Source organism: Thamnophis sirtalis, unplaced genomic scaffold, assembly GCF_051295495.1.
Source record: "Thamnophis sirtalis isolate CommonGarterSnake01/CBP01778 unplaced genomic scaffold, rThaSir2_p1.2 scaffold_7, whole genome shotgun sequence".
In the NCBI taxonomy this organism is placed as follows: Eukaryota; Metazoa; Chordata; class Lepidosauria; order Squamata; family Natricidae; genus Thamnophis; species Thamnophis sirtalis.
The window spans coordinates 21,185,053-21,198,480 of NW_028261387.1; the positions used below are offsets into that span (position 1 = coordinate 21,185,053).

Consider the following 13,428-nt stretch of genomic DNA (forward strand, 5'->3'; position numbering starts at 1 on the left):
GTGAGGAAGCTAAGGCTCACAATGAAGAAAGGCTTGCCACAAAAGTAAAAATTAACAAAAAAAGCTTCTTCCAACATGTTAAAAACAAGAAAAAAGTTAAGGAAACAATTGGTCCATTGCTAGGAGAAAGTGGCAAGAAGGTGACAAGCAACAGGGAGAAAGCAGAACTATTTCACTCATGTTTTGCATCTGTCTTTACACAAAGAGATAAAACGGTCCAACCTATCAAAAACAGCACCACAAAAATCAGATTAGGAACACAAATTTAAATAGGTAAAAAAATGGTGAGCACCTGTCTACACTAGACGAGTTCAAATCACCAGGATCAGATGGATTACACTCCAGGGTTCTGAAGGAACAGGCAGACAAGATCTCAGAACCACTGAATTATATCTTTCAGAGATCCTGGAGCACCGGGAACTACCAGAGGACTGGAAAAAAGCTGATGTGGTTCCCATCTTCAAAAAAGGGGAAAAAAATAGATCCAGGAAACTACAGACCTATCAGCCTGACCTCAATACCAGGAAAGATTCTGGAAAAAATAATCAAGCAACGAATTAGCGAACACCTAGAAGCAAACAAGGTAATAGCCAAAAGCCAACAAGGGTTTCTCAAAAACAGATCATGCCAGACTAATCTTATTGCATTCTTTGATAATGTGACAAAATTAGTGGACCAATGCCGTCGATATAGTTTACTTGGACTTCAGTAAGGCATTTGATAAGGTAGACCATAACCTACTACTAGATAAAGTAAAAGAATGTGGGTTAGACAGCATCTCCACCAGATGGATTCGTAACTGGCTGACCAACTGCACTCAACATGTAGTCCTCAATGGAACTGCATCTACATGGAGGGAAATATGCAGTGGAGTACCCCAAGGCTCTGTTTTAGGCCCAGTATTCTTCAACATCTTCATCAATGATTTGGATGAGGGAATAAATGGGGAACTCATTAAATTTGCAGATGACACCAAGCTGGCAGGAATAGCCAACACTCCAGACGATAGGCTCAAGATACAGAAGGACCTTGACAAACGTGAACATTGGGCACTATCTAATAAAATGAAATTCAATGGTGAAAAGAGTAAGGTTCTACATTTAGGCAACAAAAACGAAATGCACAGGTACAGTATAGGTGGTACCTTGCTCAGTAGTAGTAACTGTGAAAGGGATCTTGGAGTCCTAGTGGACAACCATTTAAATATGAGCTAGCAGTGTGCAGCAGCTGCCAAAAAAGCCAACAAAGTTCTAGGCTGCATAAATAGAGAGATAGAATCAAGATCACGTGAAGTGTTAATACCACTTTATAATGCCTTGGTAAGGCTACACTTGGAATACTGCATTCAGTTCTGGTCGCCACGATGTAGAAAAGATGTGGAGTCTCTGGAAAGAGTGCACAGAAGAGCAACAAAAATGATTAGGGGACTAGAGACTAAAACATATGAAGAACGGTTGCAGGAACTGAGTATGTTTAGTTTAAGAGAAAGAAGGACTAGGGGAGACATGATAGCAGTGTTCCAATATCTCAGGGGTTGCCACAAAGAAGAGGGAGTCAAACTATTCTCCAAGGCACCTGAGGGTAAAACAAGAAGCAATGGGTGGAAACTAATCAAGAAGAGAAGCAACTTAGAACTGAGGATAAATTTCCTGACGGTTAGAACAATTAATCAGTGGAACAGCTTGCCTCCAGAAGTTGTGAATGCCCCAACACTGGAAGTCTTTAAGAAGATGTTGGATAGCCATCTGTCTGAAACGGTATACGGTTTCCTGCCTAGGCAGGGGGTTGGACTAGAAGCAATGTTCCCTCTAATTTTTTCAGTGTGTGCGGAAAAGTATAGTGTTTGAGTGGCACATTTTCATGCTTGAGCACCTGAATTTTTTTTAGCCATAATTGCCATCAGAGCAGATGTTGGGAGGGGGGCAAGGAGGAAAAGGGTCCCCTCCCTCTCCCTCAGACCCCCAGGAAGGGAGGAAGGGAAGCGGGGAAAGGAAAGAAAATGGGAAAAAAGAAAAGGAAAGGAAAAAGGAAAGGAAATAGAAAAGAAGGAAAGGAAAAAGGAAAGGAAATGGGAAAGAAGAAAGGAAAGGAAAAGAGAAAGGAAAGGAAAAAGAAAAGGAAATGGAAAAGAAGGAAAGGAAAAAAGAAAGGAAATGGGAAAGAAGAAAGGAAAGGAAAAGAGAAAGGAAAGAAAAAAGGAAAGGAAATGGAAAAGAAGGAAAGGAGAAATGAAAGGGGAAGAGAAAGGAAATGGAAAAGAAGGAAAGGAAAAGGAAAGGAAAGGAAAAGGAAAGGAAAAGAGAAAGGAAAGGAGAAAGGAAAGGAGAAAGGAAAGGAGAAAGAAAAGAAATGGAAAAGAAGGAAAGGAAAAGGAAAAGAAGGAAAGGAAAAGAGAAAGGAAAGGAAAAAGGAAAGGAAAGGAGAAAGAAAAGGAAATGGAAAAGAAGGAAAGGCAAAGAGAAAGGAAAGGAAAAAGAAAAGAAGTTAGAAGAAGGACAGAAAGGAAAAGGAAAGAGTGGAAAGGATTGGTACTGCTCAAAAATCAAGTCTCAAGATCCCGTGGACCCCTTTGGCTCAGGCAGTCCAATCCCATGCTGCTTCCTTCTCTCCCCAAAGCGAAGGGATCGCAGAAAAAAGGCTGAGCCCAGAACGGGGCTTCAGATGAGGCAATGCCTGAGAAACCCCGGACGTGCAGAGAAACGCAGACTACAAGGAGCGAATCCCATTTTCCCAGGAACTGACGAAGCCCCAGAGGACCAATGGGAATTCTCCCTTCTGCAGCGTCATCTATCTCCGGGCAGAGTTTTCCTTGTTTTCACCAATCATCAGATGGAGGAGAGATTTCGGTGCAGAGAGAGAAGGGAAGGAGGGGGGATATTTTTAGTCACATTTAAAGACATTAAAAAACACTGCGCTGCAGTTTGAAACTTGTGCGCGGTGTTTTTTGTTACCTGTGTGGCCACGCGCGCGCGCAGCTTAGAGGGAACGCTAACTAGAAGACCTCCAAGGTCCCTTCCAACTCTGCTATTATATTGTATTGTGTTGTCTTGTATTGTATTATTGTATACCACACACTTATTGAACATTTGATACCTTTGCAAGAATTGGAAATTGGAAGAGACATCCAATTTGCAGAAAGCATCTTGGCGTTTTCCCTCCAGAATCATCTTACAGCCTGGAAACACTTATCAAATTTCTTGTACAACAAGCTTGCTTTATGAAAGAGATTGATGTACCACTGCACACATGACAGCATAGAGCAAATCAAAGAATTGTGAGCTTGCAGACCGTTCAGCCATGTGAAGAGATCAGGCAAGAAGGAGTAGGGATGGGTTATCAAAACGGAGAGGAAAGCGTGAATCATGAGCTGCAACCTGTAGGAAAGGCTGTACCATCCTTTGCTTGGAAGAAGAGAAGTACAGTAGCCCCATTTCATATTTCTGACAGCTGAATAATTTTGGCAAACTATTATGACAAATGTGTTCTTGGTGTTGAGATGCTTAAGTAGCAAATTTAAAGTTTCCTGGAATTAAGACATAATGAATTCAATGGGGTTAGTTTTGGAGCATAGATAGACTGATTTAGGAATAAGCTGCAGCTACTAAAAAGGGGAATGAAATTTTAGTCTGTATTGCAAGGCACAAGGAAATAATTTTGCATTAGGCAAAATGACAGCAGGCATAATTTAAATTCTGTATCTAATTGTGAATATTGTTCATTAAGAATGTAAACAAATTGGAATGAGCGTACAAGAAGACGCACAGAATGGAGGCGGGACAGTTGATCTGTGATTGGGAAAGAAGAAAAGAAATAGTTGGAAGAGCTGGATTGTTGAAGGAAACATTAGGATGAACATTTTAATAAGAACAATTCCCCAATGGGCCAATTATCTTGAAGGCCAGTATCTTCAAAAGAATCTGGATAGTATCTATTGAGAATTTGATAACAGATTGGGGTAAACAGCCTACACCCCCCCCTTTCTACCCTATGATTCAATAATGCAATAGGCGAGTTCAGATTTTACTTCTCTGTGTAAAACTTAGATGGTGAGTAAGTTGCTTGTATGGGATGTGGTGGCTCAGTAGCTAAGACGCTGAGCTTGTTGATCAGAAAGGTTGGCATTTCAGTGGTTCGAATCCTTAGCATTGTATAACGGACTAAGCTCCTGTTACTTGTCCCAGCTTCTGCCAACCTAGCAGTTTAAAAGCATATAAAAATGCAAGTAGAAAAATAGGGACCACCTTTGGTGGGAAGGTAACAGTGTTCCATGCGCCACATGACCATGGAGACATCTTCGGACAGTGCTGGCCCTTCAGCTTTGAAATGGAGATGAGCATCGCCCCCTAGAGGTGGGAACGACTAGCACATATGTGTGAGGGGAACCTTTACCTAAGTTGCTTGTATCATAACCACCTATGGTGGATTATTCTGATTCTCAGCAATATGTAAAATTGAATTTTTAAGATAATATAAAATGTCATCTAATAAATTATTCCATGAAAGTAATATTATAAACAAGACCTGGCATTATTCATATCTGTGTATATGTGCCTATCCTTACGCCTTCATTCACAGCCTCCCTGTAAGTTAAGTGACAGCTCACAACTTACTTTCTTCCTTAAATATCAGTAAGTTCACAAACCTGGCAGAATATTTCTTCTTGTGCTTGAACTCCTCAAAGCATAAATGCCAAGCTACATTTATTAGACCAAAGTGGGTACTTAATGGACAGGATAAAAAGTGGCTGTTGGCTTTTAAGTGTTCCAGAAAAATCTCAATTGAGTTCTGTAAGTTAGAAAACATTTTTCCCCATTTAGTTTACCTTGAATAAATTTGTTTGTATCTAACCTTGAAAAGTTAAGATTAAAAAAAACCCTTTCATTATTAGCAAGTGATTGATACTCTTTTTAAAAAGGTGCATTGGTGAATATAACTGTATGGGAAATTAATTAATTATTGTGTATATTATTTCCTTCCTAAAATCTGGAGAAAACAAAGTATTTTCACCAGCACAGATACAGTAAATCCTATAGATGTATTTTACTGTTGCTAGGATCTTTTTTTTTTTTAATTAGAAAAATACTCTCAAGATCTTTTTTGGTGGAACTTGACAGGATAATAGAATTAGATTTGTTGAATTCTACTAAACTGTAAAGTGACGCGTCATCAGCTTCACTTACTTCTCAAATATTTTTCTGTAGTGGAGCTCATCCATCTACCTCTGCTCACACATAAAACCATGAAAGCAAAAGGGCAAGTCAATCAGTTATCTAAGAGACAGAATGTTATACATTTAGCAATGATTACAGACTATGACTGGCTCTTCTGGGTGGAATACAGACTACCTGTGCAAAGGACTATGGTTGCCCCCCTCCCCAAACTGGATCTAAATATTATTCCAAGATTCTTTCATGTTAGCTAACATGACAATGTTTCACTTAAAGCAGTCATAGTGGTGAATATCTGTAGCCCGGGTGTAGGATGAGGGTGAAGGTTCATTCTCCGAGTTTGTGGGTTGGTTTATGAATATTTTGTTACCAGGTTAGGTAACATCTTCAGCAGAGTTTAGAGGATGTCAGCAGTGGTGGAATTAAAAATGTTTTACTACTGGTTCTGTGGGCATGGCTTGGTGGGCATGGCAGGATACTGCAAAATCCCCATTCCCTCCCCACTCCTGGGGGAAGGATACTGCAAAATCCCCATTCCCAGCTGGATACCACCTCTGGATGTCAGTGTTCTGTTGTTTATAAGGGCTTCAGGTGAGCTTGCCGATCAGGGAAGTCGGCAGTTCGGCAATTCAAATACCTAGTACAGGTCTCCTGCATGAGCAGGGGGTTGGATTAGATGACTTCCAAGGTCCCTTCCAATTCTGTTACTGTTTACTGTTTAGGATCCTATGATGGGTCTTGTGATGAGTGAGGTGTGAGACATCAGTGAGAGTCTTGTGATGGATCTTGTGATGGGGAAGTTACATCACATGAGGGTCATTGGGAAGTGAAGTGCTGGTTGCGGGGAGCTAGTGTGGATTAGTTGAGGGTCGGTGCTATCTCTGTTTGGCTGTGTGGTTGATTTGGATTCTAAGAGGTTGGTAGGCTGGTTGTAGGTCAATCTGTCTGTTGATGGAATTGCTTGTGGAGTGCCAGACTTTGATGAATACACAAGCATGGTAAGTGGTAGCATGGCCGATGATAAAGCAGTCATCCCCAACATGAACAAATTTCCAATTCTACTCCCCTTCTGCTTGGGTGAAGTCAGTTCTGCATCCATGAGCTCTCTTTTGAAGAACCTTTTCATTTACAATAATGTTTCTTTTAACAACATTAACCCACCATTTCTGAATACCTCTGAAGATAACAAGGCCAGGAGTCTCATCTTCCACCTCTTCTAAACACATCCATATGCTAAGCCAAACTGGAAAGTTTGCAGATGGGTCACCGTCACCATCTGTGCCTATAAGTTCTTATGGGGCTCGGAAATTGTAGGAATCTGGATGGTTGCACTGGACTAGACAATCTTTGTGTGTTCTATCTTGCCCCTTTCAAAAAAGAGACCAGCTGTAAGAACTTTCAGATCAGTGCTTGGATGAAGGCAATATTGTGAGGCTAGGGGTTTGGGGAAGGAAAAAAAAGGGTCTGAGTATATTTGAATTGTGGTCAGATGCCAGACAGGAATGAACTACAACATGAGTAATCCAACAGAATCATCCACACCCTGTTCAATTCTCAGGGTTGGTATAGCATAAGTAATACCATAATAAAATTGGAATATGTGGATAAGCATATATACGCACATGTGTGCTAGTACATTTGGCAGAAGGAGACAACTGGGATGCATTTCCATTTTGTGTATGCTCAGTTCATCAGTCAATTTCTCTTTCTCTCCACATACTGCAACCACATCCCAAGGATGTGCTATTGGGCCACTGTAAGTTTACTAAAAAAAATGGACATATTTACAGAAGGATGAAATAAGTAATTTCACACCTCCTTAACTCTATATGTGGGTTTTAGGCACACAGGCAAACATCCTTCGTGATTGTGTGCAGCCTTGTAGTTTGTCCAACTCAGATGAGCTCAGAGAGGCAAAGGGTGTAACAACATACTGCAACAGTTGTGAGCACACAGCAGAGTCACTCCTGTTCTCAATTTGTATGTTTTTAAAAAATTAAAGCCTGGAGAAACCATTGTCATTTGAAAGCTAAGTCATTAATCATCTCAGTATGTCGTATAATTGGAAAAAAAAACCACTGAATCTGCAGAAACCATCTTCATTTTAGTTTATATTTTGCCTCCGGGTAACTCTTTCAATGTTTTATTTATAGGACTGGAGTTAGTTAATTTGTATTGCATAGCATTTGAGGGGGAAACTCTTCTGCAACCCTTTGGGTTCTGCAGGAACCCATTTCAACCAGCTAATGAGCTTGGGTGGCGCACTGTTGTGAACATTAAATTACAGTAGCAGGGAAGCTGCTGTGATAACTACTTTCTTCACCCTCTTGGGCATCCACAGTATAACCTAAATGTGCCACTTGCTTATTCTTTCATGCAAATCTATTACATGCTGCAGCATGAAAGGGGAACTAATATAAAATCCTCTAATACTCCCTGAATCTTGTTGCTTTCCTCACAAATTTGTTGTTGTTCTAGCCCCTTGTGTGATTATCAAAAGGAGATCCTCCCCCAGATCCACAGACATAAAAGCTAGACTGCATTTCTTCATGTATGGCGTATAATTTTGGATTTACTTCAAGTCGAATGATATTATGCTATGATATCGATGTTTGACTCATGCTCAGAGTACATTACTGACACTGTAGTACTAGCACATGAACTAAGGGAATGAAATGGTTTGGGATCATCACTTGAAAAAGGGTGGCAGATGATTCTTTAAAGAAGACCTTCCGAAGTTGTGGGAGCTTCATCACTGGAGGCTTTCAAGAAGAGACTGTTGTAGGGTCTCCTGCTTGGGCGGGGTTGGGTGGGTGTTGGACTAGGTGACCTACCAGGTCCCTTCCAACTCTGTTAATCTGTATCTATATTAAGACTAAATTATATGTCTACCTGGGATCTTCATTGCTAGGTATTTCAGTAATATCAATATAGCACTTAATGGGCTAAAGAGACTCCTTTGTTGCCATAGTTAAAGTTAAATTCACTTTCTCCTGCCCCAGGAAATGAAAATTAGGGCATTAACATCTCCCAAGGTCCACAGTGTTATGCAACAATTTGTTTCAGCAGCTGGAATCTCTGAAGCACAGTGATATTGCTCCCCGCTCTTATTCAATTGGTTTGTTTAGATCAGGGGTGGGGAACGATGGCCCTTTTATGATTTGTGGACTTCAACTCCCAGAATTCCTGAACCAGCCAAGCAGGCTCAGGAGTTCTGAGAGTTGAAATCCACCTCTGGTCTAGATTGATGTGAGGCACAAAAGCCCACCAATTCCTTTTCCAATGCAAATTATGGCACTGTTACGAGGGTGAAGAACATCTTATATAAAATTCTGTAGTCATTTATGTCATTACATAAGGCTTTCTAGATCTATCATGAAAAAATATATATTAGTTTCACTGCTGTTGTAGTAACCAATCTAAAAGCACAATTACATTTTTAAAGGAATTTTAAAGAACTGCTTTCAAGAATAGATTGAGGCCATTGGAATTGGTGGGGCAAAAGCAGGATGATAAATGGTAAGTGAAGCTAGAGATTATTTTCCTACTTGTGACTTAGCGTTTTCCAGAGTCATTCAACTACCGAGGCTTCAAAGTAACAAGAGAAAAGAGTAATGAGAAAAAGCTTTATATCACTTCAGCAAGAGAAGGAGGATGCTATGAAGATACTTTTAATTCACTATTTGGAAAATGTCCAGAGTCTATGGTAGGTATGTATAGCATCTTAATTCTGGTTGTGGCTTTTATCCTTTTTTGTTATAATGACACCAAGAACACTTAGTAAACAGCTTTACCAAGTTATAACATTAGGACTAAACCAAGGTTGACATCATAGGACAGCCAGTTTGGCGTACTAGTTAAGGTGCTGATCTAGAAAACAGGAGACTGTGAATTCTAGTTCGGCTTTAGGCATGATTCGGCTTTAGCACAATTTACCTCACAGGGTTATTGTTGTGGGGAAAGTCTGAGGAGGAGAGAGTGTTATTCATTTTCAGCACTAGAGTTATTTATAAAAAAATAAAGGTGGGATAAAAATCTAATAAGTAAGTAAGTAAATAAATAAATACATAAATAAATAAATAAAAACTCTGCACTGATCTATTTGAAAGACATGAAGCAACAATATTAGCAAAGTTTTGTCAAAAAGTCAAACAAGTTAACAGCTTTCCTTTTAAAAAAAATAATAAAACCTTGCTGCTTTCTCCACCAAATTCCCTGAAAACTGATTCCTATCTTCAATTGTCCCAGGATGGCCAATTTCAAAGAATATAATCTCTTTCTCCAAAATTTATACTATGCTAATTTTTTGACTTCTGGAGTTAACTCTTCCTTTTCCTCAACCACTTTCTATTTGAGATCCTGTTCAGCTGGTGATTTGATTTTCAGTCACTTTCCTTTCTTCTCCTATAAGTTTCTCTCTACTTCTTGCCAGCCCCAGGCCTTCCATTTTGAATATATTTTTCAAATATCATCCTGAATTTTGTTTGGTCTTATTTCTCATGGAAAATCGACTGCTTTGAGCGCCAACAATAAGAGCAAATAATATCACACAAATTTTCACGGTATGTGGGGATGACCTTGTCAGATGAATGGTTAATTGGAATGGGTTAAATGATGCTGCCTAGACAATGATGCGATAAGAGAGGACATGGGCCACATCTGCCTAACGAGGAGAGAAAGAAACTCAGAAACAAATCTCCCTAATCTCTAGACCCGTGATGGTGAACCCATAGCATGCATGCCACAGGTGGCACACAGAGCCCTCTCTGTGGGATGTGAGCTGTCACCCCAGCTTAGCTCCACCATGCATGCCCATGTGCCTCTTGCCAGTCAGCTGATTTTCAGGTCTCTGCTGCGCATGTGTGGGGGCAAGGCGCATGTGGGAGTCACACATGCATGCGCAGGAGGTGCAGTGCACCCCCCCGTGGCTTGTTTTTGGTCCCAGGAGGTTGCAGGGAGGCCTGCTAGGCTCAAAACAGGGGATCACACATGTACGCACAGGGGAGCACGGGGGGGTCATGTGAGAATGCACAGGGGGCAGGGCACGTGGGGGTGTTGCACGTGCATTGCATTATGGGTGTGGGCACACTATCACTCGCTTGTGCTTTCGGTATGTGACAACAGAATGGTTAGCCACCACTGCTCTAGAGTATAAAACAGATGGAGTGAGATTTGTACCTTCAGACGTGCAAGATTCTGTTAATGTAACCTTCTAATAAAGCAGAATTAACTCATCTGATCCTGTCTGCTCTACCTGAGGAGGCTGACATCAATCTTACAAGTTTGATAGTACCAATCTCCTGTCTCCCAAGGTCATTTCCATATACCATACATAAATGGCATAAGATGAGTAGGGGCATTACAGAGCAAGGCAACCCAAACACAAACAGCTATGACCTGATAGGCTTCTTTGACTTAGTCAGGGCAGAATCAAAGAATGTCCCTTCCCTGTGGCTTTCCAGAGAAGAGGCAAGAGGAATTTCTTATACAGAGTTGGGGAAGAAAGTAAAATGAAGATGATGTGCAAACAATGGAGTTATGGGAATGTCCAAACAAACAAATATCTAAGGACTGACTGCTTATGCAGAAAACCTGGGAGGGAAGTCTGAGCAAGAAAAGCAGGAAGACATTTGGAAGACCCCCAAATTTAAAGCTGATTTGTTGATAGAACGTTTTGGACCTTCTAGCTTACAAAGGAAAATTACTACCAAGTGTTTTGTTTCTGTGATGCTTTCAAGCATCTTGTTCCTTAATGGGGATGCTAACAGCAGTTTGAATAGGTCCAGAATAGGTCAGACAGTTCTTTGAATCCCACAGACTAAGGGAGGAATCCATGTGGTCTTCATGCTTACCTTTGGGACCATGTCCCATGAGCTCTTGAATTCAGGGCGTATTCCAATTCAAAACGGCTACGCAAAGCAGCAACATGGCTGCGTCCAGGGCATCCCCGGGTGAGTAGGCAGTCTGACGAGGAGGATGGTGACAAAGAACCACTGCTGTTGCTGGAGGCTGGTGACATCAGCTGGATATAAGGAAGAGGACATTATCAGTACTTATTTATGACAACCCCAAAGTCTTCACATCCCTCCTACGTTTCATAGATGCTTTAGATAATGTCCTCAGCTATTTCCATTCAAACTAGTCGTGCTAGTTTTTAATTGTCTAATGGAGGAGGGCCTTTGTAATCTGGGGCTTGGAAAACTTTTTGCTGTATTTTTTTTTGATCCAAAGATTTAAGTCCTCTCTCTTATTACACCCACAGAGTGTAAATCAGTCTTCTTTGATCAGCTATTTTTAAAAAGTATGGTTTCTTTGTGATGGACGTAACAGTATTGCTATATTTATTATTGCAATGAGATCATTTCCCATATCATTCTTATAGCAATATATTTAAAAACAATGGCTTCAATTTATTGGATAGTTGGAAAGTGTATGGCAATTGCATCAGAAAGAGTGAGGCCAATCATTAGAATAGGCAAGCCCAAATGTTGATTAAATAAATAAAATAATAGAGCTGCAACTTTTTAATGCTTAAGTTAATACTAGCATGTCATGTGAAGTTTCTTCTGTAGGGATGAGAAAATGTAATTATTTTTTTTAATTTTTTTTTTTTTGGCCATCTACCAACTCAGTTTCATGTAAAGTTAACCAGAATGAAAGAAATTCTTAATTTAACAGAATAATGGGATGGGTGTCTGTTAAATCTAAATGTACAATAAATTGGAAGGAATTAGTTCTATGTGTAAAATGTGTTAAATGCATGACAAAGTGTGAAATAGGATTTTACACAAGGATAACATAGCTTTATGTATGTATAAAGTAGCAAATGGAATTTTACTCATGTATAAAACAACATTTGACATGTGCGTTACACCTGAGAAAGGCAATGCTCTAGGTAGTATAGCACTAAAGGGAGGAAGGTGTGTATATGGGTATATATAAAATTTACTTATTACTCATTTCTTAAAAAATAAAAAGGAAAAGGAACATGCAAAAGGGAAAACACAGTTGCTACATAAATTTAATATCAATAAGTAGAAATTAATGAGATTATATAGAGTTCAGTAATGATTGATGAGAAATTAACTAAAAAACCTCCAAAGTATATTAAAATTATTTTAACAATGTGAGAAAGGATTGTATTTCTGAATTGAGTGCTGAAGTCTCTACTCTTTGTTATTTAACAATATAGAAAGAAAGAAAAAAACTAAAGAATTATAAATATTAGTTTCCAAATTCCCTTTTGTTATACTCCGACAGGAGAAAGGAATTAATTGCATAGAGTATGTCACTTTCTGCTAGATGCTTAGTAGACAGGAGAGATTAGAGTGCTTTTATGGTGCACAAAAGCATAGTGTGCCCCCAAAGAGATCAAGATTAGACTCACTGTTAAATAAGAGGTTAGAGTATTTTTATTGGATGTTATTTTATTGATTGATCTTATTTTTTCATTATTTTTATTTATTAAATATTATTTATTATATAAATTATTATAAATAAGAATGTCTTTACTTTTATTGTATTTGTATTGTATTTGTATTTATTGTATTTATTTGTCTTGTATGCCGCCCACTCCCGAAGGACTCCGGGCGGCTCACAATAGACAAGGGAAGGGGAAATAACTAGACAAAGACAACACTTTAAAAAACGCAACATTCACAGTTTCCGTGGGACTGGATGTTTCACAAGCCCCCCGGCCTGCTGGAACAGCCAGGACTTGGTGGCTTTGCGGAAGGCCGGGAGGGTAGTAAGGGTCCGGATCTCCACGGGGAGGTCATTCCAGAGGGCTGGAGCTGCAACAGAGAAAGCTCTCCCCCGGGGAGTAGCCAGCTGACATTGGCTGGCGGATTGAATCCGGAGAAGACCTAACCTGTGAGATCTAATCGGTCAATGGGAGGTAAGCGGCAGGAGGCGGTCTCTCAGGTACCCAGGTCCGATGCCATGTAGGACTTTATAGGTAGCGACCAGCACTATTATTATTATTTATTTATAATAATAAGGTGGTGCAGTGGTTAGAATGTAATATTTCAGGCTAAACCTGCTCAGAGCCTGGAGTTTGATCCTGATGGGCACAAAGGTGACTCAGTCTTCCATCCTTCTGAGATCGGTAAATAAGGACCCAGATTGTTGGGGATAATATGCCGACTCTAAACCACTCACAGAATGCTATAAAGCACTAAAAGCTATGTAGATCTAAGTGTTATTGCTATTTATTGGATGTTATTTGGCTGGTTGTTTGAAGAACCAATAGTATTTGGAG

At 39.9% G+C, this 13,428-nt stretch overlaps 1 protein-coding gene across 3 annotated transcripts in view; it reads right to left on the reverse strand.

Annotated features, from left to right (window-relative positions):
* The window catches only part of LOC106540234 (serine/threonine-protein kinase TNNI3K), a 236,331-nt gene that overhangs the window by 15,671 nt on the left and 207,232 nt on the right, over positions 1-13,428 (reverse strand). For all 3 annotated transcript variants that reach the window (XM_087719469.1, XM_087719466.1, XM_087719467.1), the window contains one exon: positions 11,021-11,190. In XM_087719469.1, the coding sequence (XP_087575595.1) occupies positions 11,021-11,190 (170 nt within the window). The remainder of the gene's footprint in view (positions 1-11,020; positions 11,191-13,428) is intronic.